At 42.0% G+C, this 10,621-nt stretch overlaps 1 protein-coding gene across 5 annotated transcripts in view; it reads left to right on the forward strand.

The window, feature by feature from the left end:
- The first annotated feature begins 6 nt into the window (after positions 1 to 6).
- ASXL2 (ASXL transcriptional regulator 2) overlaps positions 7 to 10,621 on the forward strand; it is a 145,011-nt gene continuing 134,396 nt past the window's right edge. For all 5 annotated transcript variants that reach the window (XM_006162196.3, XM_014593120.2, XM_014593121.2 and 2 more), the window contains exon 1: positions 7 to 205. In XM_006162196.3, the coding sequence (XP_006162258.1) occupies positions 149 to 205 (57 nt within the window). In that variant the 5' untranslated portion in view covers positions 7 to 148. The remainder of the gene's footprint in view (positions 206 to 10,621) is intronic.

Here is a 10,621-nt window from a genome sequence, read left to right on the forward strand (position 1 = left end):
GCTTCCTCTGCTCGGGCGCTCCTCCAACCTGACTTCCCCTTTCTCCCACCTTTCCCGGCACCGCGGGAAAAACAGCGCAGGGCAGAGCAGGCAGGGAGGGCGGCTGGTGCCCGGACACGGGAGCCTCCCAGTCAGTTCAAGACCCGACATGAGGGAAAAAGGCCGTAGGAAGAAGGGCAGGACCTGGGCGGAGGCCGCCAAGACGGTAAGGGGGAAACGCGAGGGGGAAGGCCCGGAGGATCTGGTTCCCGTGCCGTCCGCCAAGTCGCAAGGGAACGGAGGTCACTGGCCCAGCGACCTGGCGGAGCGGGGCACAAAACCGCGCGGTGAGGACGGCGGTTAGTGTCGGGGTTACGATCCCTGTGGGAATGGAGGCGCCCGGCGGGAGGGGGGTCTCTGCCGGGCTGTGGCTTCTCCCAGCGTCTGCGGAGAGTCCTCTTCAGTGTTTTGAGGCTGTCTCGGGGTCACGTCGCTGTCTCCCCGGGTCTGTGGTAGCCCCCGCCCGGGCATGGGGAAGTCTGTTGTGCTTGCACAGTAACCGGTTCTTCTCCCTGTGCGGCTGGAGAGCCCCCATTGGATGCACAGAGAAGGCTTGTGCGTGCATCCAGCCCGGAAAGGAGAGGGGAGCGCTGGCGCTCGGTAGAATTTACCGCTAGAGCAGACGTGCCGCCTGACCCCGCGCCCCCTGCGTATCAGGCTCTTGAAACCGACGTGAGATCACGAGGCTTTTGTTTTTGTTTGCTGTTGGAGCTGAAAGTGCAAGAGGTGTTTAGAAACGAAGTAACAGGTGGGACTTGTAGATTTTTTTTTTTTTTCTGTTTCCGTAGAGACCTACACTGAACAAGGCAGCAATGCATGGTGGGACGTGTAGTTTACCCGGTCTTCACTTGTCCATAGCCCAGTGTTGGCCTAACGAGGTTATAAACTGTGGGTAGAACAAATTTCCCCCTTAGTTTTCTTACAGTCGTTTTTAGAAGTAGGTTTAAAAAAATGGACCCTTGAGGGCGAATGAGAACTTTTACTGTATTTTAAGGGAAAAAACTGAAAGTGTGTATGAAACACTAGGAGAAAGTGAAGTTTAGTCCTTCACGGAGGGTGCGGTAGACTAGTAATAGGGCATTATATAGCAGCTCTTCAGTGCTGGAAAGGGAGAGGTGTTTACTTTAGTGGTGAATCATAGCAGTAATATTTCGACGACATGGAGAGCCCTCCTTATTGGGCTCTTATTCTATGTAACATGATTTTAAAAAATATAGAGAATAAATAAAAGACGTGCTTCAAGCCTCAGCTATACCTGTTAACATTTTAGTATATTGCTGTCCAGTCTTTTTATTTATTTCCCCAAATCAGGATCGTATTGTTGATTCAGTCTTATACATTTGTTTTGTAAACCTTGTGCATTTGTTTCATAAACTTTATGGGTTAGAGGGGCTGATGAGTCTTCAACTTGTATTTCTGTTTTAGCTGGAAATGGGAAAAAGTCAGTGAAGAAACAGTAGTGCTTATTTGTTTTTATTTATAATGTATCTTCATAATTGTAACTGTGCCAGTAGGTTCCCTCTAAAAGGCAAAATTTTAGAAATAGGCTGCTGCTGCTGCTGCTGCTTCTTCATTTTTGGCTCCCTTGATGATGGGGATGTTGCTTCTCCACTTAAGGCTATTTTACTTTCTACTTGAGTGATATTTAAGATCTCTTCCTGTTAATAAAAGAAGCATGGTCAGTTTTAACTAAGTAAGCAGACACTAACCCTACTTATTTTAAGTTTCTAGAATCTAATTATGACCTCTTTAGATAAAGTAGTGTAATCATTGGGAGACTGTGACAAATAGGAAGAATTTAGTCTTTTTGCTGTTTAGATTTTTTTTTTTTTAATTAAACTGGACTTTTTTTTTTTTTTTGGAGAGGATTTTGCTCTAGGGCTTATGCCCTAGCCAGACAGAAAGCGAGAAATAACCCCCCTGGGGGATGGCCACATCGCAACCCCTTCTCCATTCTCCTCTTGGGATCTTGGGCACACGCACGCGCACACATGCCAGGCGTGAGATTAAGGCACCAGGTCCTCACACCACTGGGACTGGGACTCGAACTATTGGCAGCTACATGGGAGTCCAGTGTCATAGCCATTATGACAACTGCTGGTCTCCAAATGGGACTTTTTATTAGATTAAATGGGACTTTTAATTTTCTTTAGGGCATGGGTGCTTTATTGAGACAAAAGAAAGCAAGTGAGAAATTGGCCTCCAGAAGGGGATGGCCACGCCACAATCCCTTCATTTTCCTCAGGATTTTGGCCTTGCATGTACATGGGCAGAGTGATTTTTTTTTTTTCTTTTTTTTGAGAGATTTTCACTGTAGGGCGCGTGCACTCGCCAGACAGACAGAGAGAGACATAGAGACAGAAAGTGAGAAATCACCCCCCAGGGGGGATGGTCACGCCGCAATCCCTTCTCCTCCATTCTCCTCTCGGGATCTTGGGCACGCACGCACACGCGCCCAGCGTGAGTTTTAAGCCACCGGGTCCGGGACACGAACAGCGGTCGACTACGTGGGAGTCCAGCGACATAGCCATTACGCTAACTGCTGGTTCCCAGGCAGAGTGATTTTTCATGCCTCTGGTTTGGGGCCTCAAACTGTGCTCGGCCATGTGGCAGTCTAGCACCTTAACCATGCCATCTGCTGGTTCCTTTCTTTTTAGTTTCTTTTTTTAATTAAAACAATTTTTTTGGAGAGATTTTTGCTCCTTGGCACGTGCACTCGCCAGAAAGACAGAGACAGAAAGGGAGAAATCACTCCCTGGCGGGGGAAGGCCAGGCCGCAATCCCTTCTCCATTGTTCTCTCGGGATCTTGGACATGCACACACATGCGCCTAGGGTGAGTTTAAGCAGCTGGGTCCAGGACTCAAACCCTGGTTTAATACATGGGAGTCCAGCGGCATAGCCATTACGCCAACTGCTGGCCTTGGTTCTTTTCAGTTTAATGTCAGAAATCAGCATATTTTAAAAATGTCAAACTGCCGTTTCCAGTATTTGGCTCTGCTTTCGCCTGTCAGCAGGGTACTAACTAGTATCTGCTCCTGGTTTGGGATACTACACAGATTTCGAAATTACTAGGGCAAACTTCAGATTGCTAAACCACACGTCCACATGAACAATCACAGGTTTGCTTTAGCCTTCAACCTTTTAAAGGTATTAACCAGTTGAGGGTGGTAGGATGCTTTCTAACTTTTCATGTAAACTCAAAGTTTAGGTTTCTTTTTTTTAAAATTATTTTTATTTAATTTTATGTATTCATTCATTTATTTTAATTTGACCAGAGAAAGACACACACAGAGAGAGAGAGAGAGAGAGAGAGAGAGAGAGAGAGAGAGAGAGAGAGAGAGAGAGAGAGAGAGAGAGAGAGAGAGAGAGAGAGAGAGAGAGAGAAAGGGAGAAAGGAAGCTGCCAGGTTTGGGACTCGAACCGTGGTCAGCCATGTGGGAGTGTCCAGCACCTTAACCACAACGCCACCTGCTGGTCCCCAGTTTTAGGTTTCTTTATGGAGCAAAGTCTACGCTATTCCAGTTGCAGAAATTCTCTCCATGTTTTCCCTATATTCCTTTATTCAGTCTTGGCTGCCACAATCAGAAAGTGCAAAGACATTATTTTCTTGCATCTATAGTATAAATTTTTCTTAATACATTAGTGTAATTGCTCATTTCATGTGGTAGCTAGCTATTTGAAAAACAGTATTTGAAAGATGAAAAGATGGTGCCCGCAGGGATCATGGTGGTTGAGGTCCTGGACCCTCAGGAAGATAGAAAGGCTGATGTGAGCAGTAGAGTTTTCAGTGTGTTCCTCAGGGGACCAGTACATTAGAAGGTTTGTATTTTTATTAAATGTATAAAGATGTATAAAGCCCCAGTTTAAGTAAAAACTAATTTTAGTAAGAGAATGATCATATAAAAACTCTCTTTTCTCTAGTAGCCAAAATTTAGAAAACACCCTACTCTTTTGGGTCATTTTATCATTATAAAGTGAAGACATTAAACTAAATTTCAGTGTTTCAGGCCCAGCAGATGGCATAATGGTTATGTCGCTTGATTCCCATGTAGTCAGTTGTAGTTTGAGTCCCAGACCCAGTGACTTAAAACTCACGCTGGACGTGTGTCCATGGACACGTGTGCGTGCGTGGACAGAGGAGAAGGAATTGTGGCATGGCCATCCCCCTGGGAGGTGATTTCTCACTTTCTGTTTCTCTCTTTCTGTCTCTCTGGTGAATGCACTTATCCTATAGCAAAAATCTCTCTCTTAACAACAAAAATATGTGTTTCTGTTTATAGGATAAATAAAGTAGGAAGACCAGACGAAAGTCAATCTTTAATATTTCAGATGCAGAATAATGAGATCAGGAAAGTCATGACTTGACAAATGAAAGGAACTTTGACCTGAATTATGACATTCTTGGATATTTAGGATCAGGAGGAACAGGAGAAGGGGTTAAACTAATTTCTTAGACTTTAGGGTATCATATGTTCGAAGAATAGAGTTTCAGCATAGAAGTAATAAAATTATTTATGAATATAGGCAGTATTTGCTTAATTCATTTATGTTCTTAGTAGCTATATTGTTAAATTATCCTGTCTTAGGGAATATCATTGAAACAGTTTGTTTGGTCCAGCCTTGATGGTGCAGGTGGCACTGTACTGAACTGCAGGGCTAGGAGCCACATGATTGACCAGGTATTCGGATCTCCAATTTGCCTGAAACATCAGGTGTGTGCATGCAAGATCCTAACAAGCTGGAGGGCGGAGCGAAGGGGAGCGTGGCATGGTGAGACCCTGTCAAGGGTGTACTTCTCTCTCTCTTTTCCCCCTGTGCATGTGTGGAATCCATTGGGAATAAAATAAACTTAAAACACGCACACACACACACACACACACACACACAAATAAAATGGGATTGTATTCCTGACCAGTAATGTAGCAGGAAATAAATTTTTTCAGAAAATCATGTGTGCACACACACGTGAAACTGGGTACATGTGGTTATATGAGAGAGCTATGTAGATTAATATAAAATTTCTGTAGACAAGAATAACAAAGTAAGATTCATAATTATTATGTAATAATAACATTATGCCAAAAGGCTGATAAAATGGATTTAAATGTGCAGCCTGATTCCAGTAATTAAGGATTCCAGAGAGACGTAATGGACCTGGGATTCAGCTGATCTTGTATGTTGATTTACCACACTCCCTATTGATCTTAAATTTGTCCTGTTTAATACAGAACATTATTCAAGTACAGATGCAGCAGCCCTAATGCCCAAATCCAAAATGCTCCAGAATCTGAAATTTGTTGAGCACTGACATGATGCCCTAAGTAGAAAATTATTTTTTAAATAACTTTTCTTTAATTCTATTTAATTTATTATTGCTTTCATTTGTCCGGGGGGTGGGGAGAGAAAGTAAGAAAGCAAGTCACCAGGTCCGAGACTTGAACTTAGGTTGGGCATGTAGGAGTCCAACGCCCTCAACCTACACGCCACCTGCTGGCCCCAATAAGTAGAAAATTCTGCACCTGACCTCATGTGAGGAGTCATGTTCAGAATGCCACAATACAAATATATTGTATAAAATTACCTTCAGGCTAATAGTGTAAGGTATATGTGAAGCATAAATGAATTCTGTGGTTTAGACTTGGGTCATGTCCCCTAGATATCTCAATATGTATATGTAAATATTTCAAAATTTGAAAAAATCTAAACTCTGTCCCAAGCATTTTGGATTGTTAACTAAGTACTCAACCTGTACTTGGTTAATAATCTCACATATTAAAAAAGCATATATTTTTTTAAAGACAAAGCCTGTGTGCATGAGGTGGGGGTGGAGAGAAGCACCCTCAACGGGACCTTGTTACACTGCATTCCTCCCACCTCACCTATCAGCATCCATATATGCCCAGCGTATTTTCAGGCTGACTCTGGTATTTGAACCTGCACTTTGCATATGACTTCCAGCCTTGCAGGGCACTTGCATTACTACTGTGCCATAGTGGCAGGGCCATGTTTTAAAATTTAAGGGCAGGGCGACAGTGGTAATGATTTGGATGAGAGATATGTAGTGTAGTGTTTAGTGCTATTTAAATTGAAAAATTGATAAGGCAGAGATACTGAGAACCATTACATTAACTTTAGAATTATAAAGTTAGATTCACTAAAAAAAAAAGCGTCTTCTAAATATTTGATGATGTCCTGAGGGTTTTAGTTGTTTGCAAAAAAAAGCTTCAGCATAGTACAGTCTTGTTTAATCTTACTTTCTTTTTAACTTATCCCTCCTTACCCCACCACAACTAAGGAAGCATTAAAAGGGAAAAGTACACTGCATTCATGCTTTAAAAATGCATGTTATACCCCATAAAGATATACAACAATTAAGTGTAAATAGGACATTATAAAATAAAATAAAATGAAAGGTGTTCTAAAAGGACCAGAAAATGTGTGTGCGTATGCAGGCATGCGTGTGCTTGTATGCCTATAGGTGGAAGGGACAAAGAGGCAGAACTTAGTGACTGTACACTAAAGGTACCTTTGGGTATCTTTGGGAGTAAAATAGTCCAAATATGGTAAATGAAGAATGGGTATGGGTATTTGGTGTGAAGCATATAATCTGTTGTATAGATCTGTAGAATATGATTTACAGACTGAAGAAAGATTTTTAAAATTCTTCTTAAGTAAATATCTACCCATTGGTTAATATGTATTATTTTTATTCTGTTGATTAGTATTTTGTTTCTTTTTTCTCCCCCATAGGCTCACAAGTGTGTGTGTTTGTGTGTGTGAGAGAGAGAGAGAGAGAAATTGTCCCTTCTACCCCCCGGGGTGGGGGTGGGGGTGGTTTTGGGCACACATGCACACATACCTGGTGTGATTTTTAAACTGCAAAGTCCAGGACTCAAACAGCGGTTGGTCTGTACCTTAACCACCATACCACTTGCTGACCCTGGTTAATATTATTTTGAATATGTAGAAGAATTTTATTTTTGTGATTTCCCTTAAGCTATTTAACTGTAGGAAATAAAGTGGAAGACAAAATTTCAGTAGAAAGAATTACATTGAAGATTTTTTTGTTTGTTTTTTTAGAGATTTTTACTATAGGGCGCGTGCGCTTGCCAGACAGAGAGAGACATAGAGACAGAAAGCGAGAAATCACCCCCCCAGGGAGGATGGCCACGCTGCAGTCCCTTCTCCATTCTCCTCTCAGGATCTTGGGCACGCACGCACATGCGCCCGGCGTGAGTTTTAAGCCACCGGGTCCGGGACGCGAACCGGGGTCGACTACGTGGGAGTCCAGTGACATAGCCATTACACTAACTTCTGGTTCCCTTCACAGAATATTTTTGATGGAGAAAATGGAAAATAGTTATAAAATTTGGGGCTAGCAGGTGGCATGGTGATTAAGGACTCCCACGTGGCCAACCAGTTTGAGTCCTGGACCTGGCGGCTTGTTTTCTCACTTTCTTTCTTTCTCATCCTCTCTCACTCACTCTGTCCCTCTCTGGTCAAATTAAAAATAAATAAAGTTAAATAAAACAATTCTTTTAAAAAATACAATAAAAATATACTAATTACAAAGATATTTAGAAAACATCTTAAAATATACTTTCACAAAGCAAATGCATTAACTTGGAAATTTTCAGTATTCTTTTTTAAAAAATTATTTAATTTTATTTATTATTTTTTAATTTGACTAGACACAGAGAGAAAGCACCAGGTTGGGAATTCGAACCATGGTTGGCCATGTGGGAGTCCAGCATCTTAACCACCCCGCCACTTGCTGGCCCCTGTGTTCTTTTTCTTTTCTTTTTAAATTTTTAAAATTTTTGTCTTAGGGCACATGCACTTGTGGGAGGGGTGGGACAGGGAGAGAGAGAGAGAGCCAGAGACAGTGAGAGGGAAAGTGAGAAGTCACCTCTCAAGGGAAATGACCACACTGCAGTCCCTTCTCCATTTTCCTCTTGGAGTCTTGGGCACTTACAAACACGTGTCCAGTGTGTGTTTCAAGCAGAGGTCCAGGACTTGCACCTTGGTCAGCCATATGGGAGTTCAGCGATGTAAGCCCTATGCTGTCTGCTGGCCTGCAAATTTTCAGTATTGTTAGTCTTACCGTGGGTAATTTTTTCTGTAAGAAATAAGGTTAGGCGAGTGATCAGGCCTGTTTTTGTTCCTTTGGATATATATTGATCAAGCCACAGTTCTATTAAGACTCTGTTTTATATATTTATGTTTATTTTCTATTACAGTTGTATTATAATTTGCAGGAAAGAATGTATAGCTTGAAAAAAAGATATTCCAGAAGCATATTGTTTTTATAATACAAACTCGAGAAAGATAAAACTGGGTAAAAATTTGAGAAAGCGTTATAGTGGCATGGGCTAAAAATAGAGAAACTAGTCCGATGTAGTTTTCAAAACAATACCTTCATATTTACATTTATGAAATTACTTCCTGCAAGTCTGTTTGCAGGTGACTTGATGTAACACTACTTGAGTGCTTGCCTTATTAGAAAAGTTCCCCTGTTGTTTACTTGAGTTTTATTTTGTTACTAAGCTCATCATTTTTTCTGTCCAATTTTTATGTTCCTGTCCTGAAAGCCCATGAATAGCTTATTGAAGGGGAAAAAAAAGATCGGAATCTTTTTTTTATTTTTTTGGACATACAAATGAAAAATCTTTATGAAAGGTATTGCCGCTGTACCTCTCAGAAAATTCTGACAGGAGTTGAGAAAATAACCTCAAGTTTGCAGAAGTTCTTGTTGCTTCCTTATCCAGAGAGTCTTATCTATACTTGCTGTTGGTGAAAGGACGTTTTTTTCACTACTAAAGCTGTCTGGAAGGAGGCCAGTGTATGGAAGCTGTAACTATAGGGAACTGGTCAGTAAGAACATTTGTTAAAGCTTGCCGTCTTTTTCATTTTTTAAAAGAACTCTGGGGGACCAGCAGGTGGTGTGGTGGTTAAGGTGTTGGACACTCCCGCCTGGCTGACCACAGTTCAAGTCCTGGACCTGGTGGCTTGCTTTCCCACTTTCTCTCCCTCTCTCTGTCTTGCTTTGGTCAAATTAAAATGTGAATGAATAAAAAAAAAAAAAAAAAGAGCTCTGGATACCCCTCTAGTTTTCTGTAATTCTTTCCACACTTCATAGAGGCCATCCTCATAGTTTATGTGGTATACAGTTTAACTGTTTTTTTTTTTTTTTTAAGAGAGGCAAGGGCATGTGTGCTTGCCAGAATGTCAGAGAGAGACAGAGAGACAGAAAGTGAGAAATCACCCCCCAGGGCGGATGGCCACGCCGCAATCCCTTCTCCTCTAAGGATCTTGAACACGCATGCACACGTGCCCAGTATGAGTTTAAGCCACCGGGTCCGGGACTTGAACTGTGGTTGACAACATTTGAGTCCAGCGTAGCCATTATGCCAACTGCTGGTCCCTAGTTTAACATTTTTAATGCAGTGTAATTTATTATGTTTTTAATGTAAAAAGGTTACCAAGTTTTAGATCTCTCTAAGTATGACTTAAAACAAATTAGGATCAGCAGGTGATATGAAGGTCTAGACTGCTGGATCACATATGGCCAACCGTGTGGTTTAAAAACATGCTGGACTTGATAGTTTAAAAACATGCTGGGTGTCACGCCGGGCGCGTGTGCGTACGTGCCCAGGATCCTGAGAGGAGAATGGAGGAGAAGGGATTGCAGCGTGACCATCCCCCCGGGGGGTGATTTCTCTCGTTCTGTCTCTATGTCTCTCTCTGTCTGTCTGGCGAGCGCACACGGCCTACAGTGAAAAAAAATCCCAGAGGAGAATGGAGAAGGGACTGTGGTGTGGCCGCCTGCCCCTGCCTTGGGTGGGGGGGTATGATTTCTCACTTTCCTTCTCTGTCTCCCATGAGTGCATGCACCGTATAGTAAACTTAAAAAAACAAAAGCAGAAACCCAATTAATATTACTTGCTTTAAATTGAGTTTCTATTAAAATTATGTAGGTGAATTATTTTTCTAAACTTTATTTACTTGTAGGTGGCAAGCTTTGAACAAGGTCTCACTTAGTGATTCCTCTGCCAGCCTTTCCCACCCAGCCAAAATCACCGGCGTGAGTGTGCCAGGGAACTGAACTCCCGACCTTCCATATGGCTTCCATCATTGGAGTGCATTGCACTACTTCTGTGCTGCTATGGCTGGGCCAGGCTCATTTTTTTTTTAAAAAGCAACAGATAAACAAGGAGAATAGAAGTATGTGAAGAGTTAGGCCTGTATGAGTTACTATACTGAAACCAGGGACTAAGTGAAAAATCTGTATACCGAAATAATGAAACTATTAAGTTACCATACTGAAATTCAAGGTAGAAGGTAGAGTTGGTAGTTTGTTAAATATAGTTTTCTTTTTTTAAAAAAAGTATTTATTATTATTATGAAATTTGCTATAGGTCATACACTCACCAGAGAGAAAGAAAAAGAAAATGAGAAAGCAAACCACCAGATCCAGGACTTGAACTGCAGTCAGCCAGCCATGTGGGAGTCCAGCGTGCTAACCACCACACTATCTGTTGCCCTAAATATAGTTTTCTTGGGCCAGGAGGTGGCATAGCA

Source organism: Tupaia chinensis, unplaced genomic scaffold, assembly GCF_000334495.1.
Source record: "Tupaia chinensis unplaced genomic scaffold, TupChi_1.0 Scaffold139757_1, whole genome shotgun sequence".
Taxonomy (NCBI): domain Eukaryota; kingdom Metazoa; phylum Chordata; class Mammalia; order Scandentia; family Tupaiidae; genus Tupaia; species Tupaia belangeri.